The sequence below is a fragment of the Lates calcarifer genome, unplaced genomic scaffold (genome assembly GCF_001640805.2).
Source record: "Lates calcarifer isolate ASB-BC8 unplaced genomic scaffold, TLL_Latcal_v3 _unitig_4509_quiver_412, whole genome shotgun sequence".
NCBI classification, from domain to species: domain Eukaryota; kingdom Metazoa; phylum Chordata; class Actinopteri; family Centropomidae; genus Lates; species Lates calcarifer.
Window position 1 is genome coordinate 304,575 of NW_026116942.1, and position 8,932 is coordinate 313,506.

The following is an 8,932-nucleotide window of genomic DNA, read 5'->3' on the forward strand; positions in this document are numbered from 1 at the left end:
CTGCGTTCTCAGAGTGCAGGGCTGTTGTCTGTCCCCTGTGTTAAGTCAGCAGGCTGCAGGGCCTTTCCCTACCCGGCCCCCTTCCTCTGGAACAACCTCCCTATGGATATTAGACAAGCTGAGTCAGGTGAGGCCTTTAAATCCAAACTAAAAACTCATCTCTATGCCTTAGCAGTTAGCACTTTATTCTGTTTCTTTTTCAGGTTCACTGGTTACCACTTTACCTTCAGCGGGTTGGGTCAGTCTCAATGCATCAATTAAGCTTAGTAGTTAGTAATTGGTGCCCATGTTGTCCTGCCGACAAGGTTACTGTGTCTTTGTCTTAAAATCGCTGCATCACTCTAACTGTGTGTTTCTTCCCTCAAGCACATCAGTGCCCAGGCTGTGCTTCTCTCTCTCTCTTCCACTGTCTCTTACTGCAGGGTTCTGCCTCCAGAGCTGTAGAGTCTCCTGCTGCTCCCATGATCCAGCTCAACAGATGTTGTTACAACAATTAAACATTTATTAGTGTTAGTGGTAGTGTTATTGCTATTAATGTTTCACTGTTCTGTCATTATTATTCCTTTAGCTATAATAATAATAATTATTATTATTATTACTACTTACATTTTGATTTAGTCTGTGTATTTGCAATGTTGTCTTTCTCCTCATCCCCCCACCCCCCTTTCTCTGTCTAAACCCAACTGGTCGAGGCAGATGGCTTTTAAGTATTTCTGTAAAGGTTATTATAATGCCTACAAACAAACAATGATATCAATAATTTTTTGATAAGTGTACATTGGCCATTCAGAGTAAAACCTACCGGTATTTGTGTAAGGGATTTGCAAATGATCCAAAGAAAATAATTGTTTTTGAAATGCTTTTATGATCCACGACAATCAGTGGGATCAACCAGCTTCAGCCAAGACCAATCTAACAATTTAATCACAATTGAATTCTGTGAAAAGCCACTCGACAGCCAAGAATCTGTGTGTCACATTTGACCTGCTCTCTCTTTTAAACAGCACATTAAAGACATTATCAACACTGCCTTTTTTCGCCTATGCAATGTAGCTAGAATCCGGTCTTTTCTTTCCATGGACTCGAAAAACTAATGTTTTGTTTTTGGGCCTACCATGTACTAGCACTAAAAGTCTACAAATGGTTCAGAATGCTGCAACTAGAATGTTAACCAAGTCTAGAGTCACCTAGTGCTTGCTCAAGGTGGGAACTGTCTATGTAAATTTTTTATCAGATAAAGAGTACGGTCTAGACCTGTTCTATATGAAAAGTGCCTTGAGACTGACTTGACTTGAATGGTCAGTTTTTCTGTACATGACAACAGCTCATTAGTTGAGAATATGTGTGTGTACTTGAATGTGTTTGTATAAAGCATCTGTGTTTTAATTAATGCATATATGTGTTTACAGACAAGACAAAATAAGAGCCAGTGCAGAACCTCAAAAGTCTTTTTTAAAGGAAAGCTTTTCCTCAGCAAATTCTGTAATGTATCTTTTCAGGTGCAGGACCACATCTTCTTCCTTCTCTGTCACTGTGATGCAGTCAAGTAAACATGAAGCAGAATCTCAGAGTAAAGTTTCCAACATCTGGTGGAATCCATACCACAAAGAACTGAGGCTGGTTGAGAGCAAAGGGAGGAACTACTCAGTATTAGTATGTTAGTTGTGGTGCACTAATAAAGTGCAGGGTGAAGGTTTTTCAGTTCATTTTGTTTTCTACTCTTTACATTTTGTCTTAATTCACTGCCCCCCATGCCCCTCTCTTTTATCCCTCCCACCCTTTAATGATGAAAAGCAGAACTCCACTCTCTCCACCTAATCAGAGACAGTGGATGATCATCAAAAACCCGTGAGGAGATAGAGTGGTGGTGAAATCTTCTATCCACATAAAGATAAAGAAGAAAAAAAGATAAGGATAAATCAATCCCAAAATAGCTTATTTTATTTTTTATACAAGCTTAGTTTGTACAGTGTTAAGATAATACACAACAATACTGATGCACAAAAATATAGAAAAATAAGTCGTAACATAAATATGTGTTTATGTACAAGTCATGTACAATATACATTATAAATTAGAGATGTGTGTATATTACATTCTATACACATTGGCAAGAACTAACCCTGAGATTGGCTGTAAACAAGTATCCCAAATATGGGAGCACAACACTTTCCACTCTCAAAGCACACACTGAGAAAAACAACACTGTGTAACAGATAATACACACTATTGCACTATTGTGTGCAGTACACACAACAGAAAATGTGAGACTACCTGACTACACAGAGAGAGAGTGCAATGGACACTTTTCATGCATTAGTTTGATTGACATGCTGCTCTCTTTTTAAAATCTCTGTTTACCCTAGTGTTGCAAAATTTTGTAAAACTGTAAATGGGGAACACATCTGAGGTCCTCAGTAGTTATAGTGGTTAGAGAGATAAAAAGGCAGATCGAGTCTTGAAAAACAATCTTCCTGTTTACTAACACACAGAAAGTCGATTAAGCTCTCATCTGTGTGACAGCGACTATCACATTACTGAGCTTATTCTACTCTAAAATCTCATACATCCTTTAAAATGCAGTTTAAGACCAGTTAAGTGGGTATAAACAGTCTTTGCAGAGAGGCTCTCGGTCATTCAGTTGTAGGATGTGAAATGTGACTGCTGTTTGAGGCACTCCTCAGAGTCAGCATCCTCCTCCCAGTCCTCCTCATCGTCATCTTCACAGTCAGACTCATCATAAAAGCTGATGGTTGCCTGAACAGGGAAGTTCCTCAGTAAAGCCTCTCCGTCACTGTACAGATAGTCAAATGACTTGGATTTGGGCCAGAATAGTCTGTTTGAGAGAGACAGAATTAATTTCTGTTAATAATCGGGTGCTCGTTACCACAGAAATGCAAGTTTCAAACACATTATTTTGTGTAACCACATGATGGTAGTGGTACTAATGGTAATGTAGCAATAGTAACTGGGAGGGTATTCTTTCTTGCTTGCTGTTGTGAAGTATAACAGTTAAAAACCAAAAAATGGGGCACCCCAATGGCTGAAGGGTTTGGGTGCATACTACATGGGCCTTGGCACCCTGAGCAGCTGGACCCAGGCTGTGCCTCAGGAGGTAGAGCGGTAGAGCGGTCGCCCACCGACCAGAAGGTCGGTGGTTCGATCCCTGGCTCCTCCAGTCTGCATGCATGTCTGTATCCTTGATATCCAAGATACTGAACCCCAAATCGCCCCAATGTGTGCGTTGGTGTATGAATGTGTGCGTTAGAGAGCACTTACTTACATGTATAGAATAATACTTATGTGTATAGAATAAGTGTTGTATGAATGTGTGTGTTAATGGGTGAATGTCACATATAGTGTGAAGTGCTTTGAGTGTTTGATCTGTCTAGAATAGCGCTATATAAGTACAGTCCATTTCCCATTTACACCGGTTGGACCTTTGCTGCATTCCCCTACTCTCTCTCCCCGTTTCCTGTCTCTCTCTACTGTCTTATCTAATAATGGCTAAAAAGCCCAAAAACAATAGTAAAAAACAAAACAGCACATTCAGAAAGTATTCAGACCCCTTCAGTTTTTCCACATTTTGTAACGTTACAGCCTTATGTTAAAATGAAAAGATGTTTTTTTTCCCCTCATTAGTCTACACTCAATACCACATAAGGATAAAGCAAAAGCAGAATTTTAGAATGTTTTGAAAATGTATTAAAAAGGAAAAATATTACATTGACATAGGTATTCAGACTGTTTGTTACAACTCTTGAAAGTTGGCTCAGGTTCCTCCAATTTCTTTTCATCATCTTTGAGATATTTCTACACCTTACTATTCAGTTGATAGGACATGATTAGGAAATGCACACACCTGTATAAGGCCTCACAGCTGAGGATGCATATCAGAGCATTGCAGTTTTTCAAAATATCAGCAAAAAATTCTAAAATTCTGTTTTTGCGTTGTCATTATGTGGTACTGAGTGTAGACTGATGAGAAAATATCCATTTTAATTAATTTTAGTAAAAGACTGCAACATAACAAAATGCGAAAAAGTGATGGGGTCTGAATACTTTCTGATTGCACTGTAGCTTCACTCGATTTGCAGTAAAGACAAACTATACTCTTCACAAGCATGTTGTGCATTTCATGCATGATTTCGATGCTGACATAAATTAGTGTCCATATGCTGGAATGGAAACATGTACAAACAGAGAGGATACTGACCTAACAGGGTGCTGGAAGGACTGAGGTTTCCCAGCTGTCAAGAAGAAGCCTGGCACTGTAGGTCTGGAATAAGGCTGACGGAGTCAGAAACAAAGGCAGTGAGTACATATTGTCATTGATGGGCATTAAGATCAGTACTCCAAAAATGGACTGGTTTTAGATTTGTGCTCAAACAGTAGGCCTGTACTGTTCAAAACCACCTGGATGAACTAGGAATGCATGGCTGCCATGTTAAAAACATTTTATTAGTCACTGAAACATGTTTTGGACGTTTGTGGGTGTAACTGATATTTTTCAATAACAAACTATCAAATAACATTTTTATTTATCTGTCTGGACAACAACTTTACGGTTGTAATAATAATCACAGATAAATACTAGAAATATAGTGTTAATGTTAATGATAGTACTCCACCATGACTGTGTGTTTTCATTTGGCAGATGATGTTGCACTGCAGTAAAAGTTGAGCAGTTCTAGCTGGACAACTGTTGTTTTGCTACAGCCCCCTGCACTAGTCCCCAGAGTGAATGAGAGGCCTGTGTTTTTTCATGCAAGGCTAAAGTTAGTCAGAATGCAGAAAGCTTGGTTTATACCTCTATGCAAGATAGATGAAGCGTCTACAATGTATCCTATGCAAGTGGCCAACATTATGAGTATTTACATGTGGCCGTGACGTACCCATGGCACCAATTTAACACGTAAGTATAAATCAGCATTTAGAGGGGAAACTACTTGATGCTGACATCTTTCTTAACCTCTGTTGCTAGTGATGGGTTCCACATGACTGACTTTTTCAACTGCCTTGATGTGCACAGGAAGGCACTGATCAGACATGCATCATCAGACAAGTTTTGTTTTGTTTGTTTTATCTGACATTTGGTCTTTTAAAATAGGTCATAGCGTGTTATATAGATAACCAAGACTACTAACACTTACTGAGAGTAACTCAGTGATCTTCGGTCAGTAGAGGTGTTGTAACTTACATTGGACAGCTTGCTCCTTGGGCATTGCTCAAGTCCATCCCTGCTGTTGTGTAACCATGGTCTCCACAGTGAATTCTGGCTGCAAGGAGAAGGAGGAGAGGACTGATTAGAGTAGAATAAATTGTTCACTCACAGCCTGCTTTTAAATGGCTCATTAAATATATTGCTCTAAATCCTCTTGGAGTCATAATTTGCTGTTAAACTGATGATGGGCTACTGTAGACACTGCTCAGAGAAGCTTTGTATGAGCGTTCTCTATGGATAATGACTTCAATGACTGATTGAGGACTATATTCCTTTATTCTTTATTCTATTTTTTTGTATAATGTTATCATCTTATCCTCAGTTCAGAGTGTAAAAGTGAACTCAGCTTCATTTTGCCATCAACTCCCTCACAACAACAAGCAACTCAGGAGATTGACTGTAAAATGACTGCAGTTGGAAATGACATGAAAGGCTTCTGGCATCATGGTCATTTTGTGTGGTTCAGTGCAAACAAGTAAAGGCAGCAAGATCTAGGGTCTTCTTAACAATTGTCTGATATATTGCTATGTAGAACAGAATGCCCAGTAATGTTTGGTTGAATGATTCTAACTGACTGACGCTCCTGGTTAGTGCATTCAGATTTAACTTATTGAAATCTTGAAATATTTCATTATTTGCTCATTCTGTTGGTTAGGTCTACTTATTATGGCTTTCTTTGGAATTTGAGAATGATATTGTAGCTAGATTGTCCCATATCTATTGATTAAATAGCACTATTTTCTCACTTATGAATTTTTGTCCCTAAAAGAGGATAGCAGATTCATCTATTTCTGACTGCTAATAAAAGAATGGCCTTTACTATTCATAGTATTAAAATATGTCCCGAAAATATCAACATTTCAGAATACTAACCAATCCATTTTGCAATCTAAAGACAGAGGACTTGTTTGCTTGTGCCTCCAAAGCAATGTCGACTTGGTCTCCGCCTCCAAATACCCGTATGTGTGTGTGTGAAAGAATTCTTCAGGAGGTAATCCCACCCCCCACCCCCGTTTGACCGCCACTGTTTCAGCATCAGCGTCTGGTGAGAGCGTCAACCGAAGGCTTGTATCCACAGTTAAGAAAACACGCTTACTATAAGTAGCCCGGCTCTGACCAGCGCCGTCACCGTCCCTCAGGCGGGTACCTACCTGCCGTTTGTGTCCGAGCTGCTGCTGCCTACTGTCCGCGAGCGCGACCACGGTACCGCGCTTACAGACGGCTGCTGGAGGACCACACACCCGGAACTCATTCTTCTGGTTTTTCTTCTAAGGACAATCTACAAAAATACATGTAGAGTAGATTTTATCGCAGGATAGTGGGTCTGTTCGCTCTTATGCAAGACGGGACTGCGGCAGCTGGTGAGAACGGTGTCTGTGGCAGAGAGCTGTGCTGTGACAGGGACTGTGCCTCCGCTGTCAGAGCTTTATAAAGCTCTGGTTCTCGCGGGGGGTGGGGGTTCAGGGGCAGTCCTCCTAGGTGACAAATGTTGCCAAATGATCATCGTTGACTTTTTAAATATCTTGACTAAAACTGAAGGAGAAAATGACAGGTTGGTGTTTGGATTTTAAAACCAAGAAAAAACAGTTTGTAGGTGTAAAAAGCTTCTGCGCTGTACTACACGAAAAACTATTAATGGTTACAAAATGTAACGCTAGAGGAAATCTTCACACATAAATCGTGCAGAAAAATCACTCAGTTGGCCTATCAGAGAATTTCACATTTTCTTAACTTGCTGAAAACTCATCGTATTGTGGAATAATCCTACAACATTAATATGTTGTATGGTGTAAGGAGTGAATCTAAAATCCCCACAATATCCACGTAGATTTTGCAGCCTGTAGTGAAAAGTGGGCAAGGGAAGGGATGGCGGTGTTGTTCTAATCTCAAACACATTTTCTCCCGTTAATTAGTTTACGGTTGCCCCCCGCTGCCTCTCTCACAGATGGTGTCTAACTTTGCTCCTCACTGTTTTTTCAGACAACCTGGCGCTTACAGATTTCTCACCTCCTGCAGCGCTGCACTGTTTGGACAAGAGCGGAGCTTCACACCAAACTGCTCATCAGTGACAGCAGCAACAGGCTGCAAGGAGGAGGCTGTTTATTCACTCTCTTTTGCCCATTTAAGTTTTTTTTTCTCTTTTTTTGTTTGCTTTTAAACCTGGATGTGAAACGATTTAGACCTGCTCTCTATATTGTATATTGTCGCAGCTGACAAAAGTGGTTTTCAAATCAAAAACACACAACACGTGCAACTCAAAAGTGCGCAGATACTTTAATTTCAAATTTCTATTTATGTTCCTGTAATATTTTTATTTTCAGAACATGGATTACAAGATGCTCTTTAGTGAAATACCGACCCCTCTGTCTCCTAATGGCCCTCTCGAGAGATAAACAAAGTTGTTAGGGGGTCAGCAGGAGCCACGTGATGCCCGCTGAGAGCAAGAGGGTAACAAACTGGCGCAAAAGGCACAAATGGACCTGATAGTATACTTAGTAATAGGAACTGTATCATAGAGATACCTCCTGAACAAATACACACTCCTTATGTCAAATGATCTGCTAATCAAAATGGCTCTCTGTGCCACCATCTCTGAGTGGACACAAAGGATTTGTTTTTAAAGTTTACAGACACTGCACTATTGAATTTTATTAAAGGGATATCATTGAAAAATAAGGGACAATATGTTATGATATGGCACAGGACAAGACTCAACCCCGATGCAGACCAAGGTAGCAATGAAACAACAGATCTTTAACAGAAATAAATAAATATATATATATATATATATATATATATATATATATATATATAAAATCAACATCATGCTTGGGCTAAGAAACACAAGGAATGGACACTAGACCACCAGGAAATCTGCACCTTGGTCTGATGAGTCCAAATTAGAGATTTTTGGTTCCACTGCCATGTCTTTGTGAGTCACAATGTTGGTGATTTATTCAAAATTCAAGGCACACTTAACCAGCATGGATACCACAGCATTCTGCAGCGACATGCCATCCCATCGGTTCCCATTGTTTTTCAACAGGACAACAACAAACACACCTCCAGGCTACATAAGGGCTTTTTGACCAAGGAGGAGAGTGATGGAGTGCTGCAACACAAAAATCGAGGAATGACAATAACTTTATGGATATTTGGCGACCTCTGATAGCAGCGTGATCTCACCAGATGGCGTATAAATAGCACGCCACTTTTAAGGACATTCTGTGTCTCATGTCTATGCATTTTAAGCTTTTCACGTGTCATTTAATGCTGTTTAGCCCCCACAGGCCACAATTGGTAAGAAGTCATGTGTCATACTGCTGCACTGCCTCCACAAGAAGCACCAAGCTTCTTTCTCTTTAAATTACACTGTTGAAGTTGTGTATTTTGAGAAAATATTAGGTATTCCTAGCTAACTGTCACATTTCAGACAGGTATTTGTAATTAAATTTAATTAAGAATCAGTTCAGTCATTGAAGCGAATATTTAGTTTCTAATGTATTCGGTACACTTAACTAATATCTTAGCAGTCTAATACAACAATTCTGCAACAGAATTGTTGTATTGACCAATTTACTGTCCTGTTATAGAATATGTCCACCCAAAGAGAATGCAGCTCTTGCCACAGCAGATTTAATATTGAGGCAAAAACATGTCCATCCTTTGGTATGGGCCAGCCCTACAAGGCCTGTGTCACTAAACGGC

General features: G+C 39.8%; 1 protein-coding gene and 1 long non-coding RNA gene across 2 annotated transcripts; one reads left to right on the plus strand and one right to left on the minus strand.

The window, feature by feature from the left end:
- Positions 1 to 1,909: 1,909 nt before the first annotated feature.
- Positions 1,910 to 6,643, minus strand: ripply1 (ripply transcriptional repressor 1). The gene is made up of 4 exons (XM_018700869.2): positions 6,376 to 6,643; positions 5,201 to 5,279; positions 4,217 to 4,290; positions 1,910 to 2,836 (listed from the first exon to the last, which is right to left on the minus strand). Exons 1-4 carry the CDS (start codon positions 6,474 to 6,476, stop codon positions 2,638 to 2,640), a joined length of 453 nt encoding a protein of 150 aa, XP_018556385.1. The 5' UTR covers positions 6,477 to 6,643; the 3' UTR covers positions 1,910 to 2,637.
- Positions 6,629 to 8,691, plus strand: LOC127140499 (uncharacterized). Its single transcript, XR_007810988.1, has 2 exons — positions 6,629 to 6,776; positions 7,205 to 8,691. It is a non-coding gene; the product is annotated as an uncharacterized LOC127140499 (long non-coding RNA).
- Positions 8,692 to 8,932: the final 241 nt, after the last annotated feature.

Excerpts from the sequence above, each read along its gene's own strand:
- ripply1 (XM_018700869.2), bottom strand. The coding sequence starts at position 6,476 with ATGAGTTCCGGGTGTGTGGTCCTCCAGCAGCCGTCTGTAAGCGCGGTA. Across the intron at positions 5,280-6,375 it reads AGCTCGGACACAAACGGCAG|CCAGAATTCACTGTGGAGAC; the intron begins GTAGGTACCCGC and ends TTCTCCTTGCAG. Across the intron at positions 2,837-4,216 it reads TCCTTCCAGCACCCTGTTAG|ACTATTCTGGCCCAAATCCA; the intron begins GTCAGTATCCTC and ends TCTCTCAAACAG.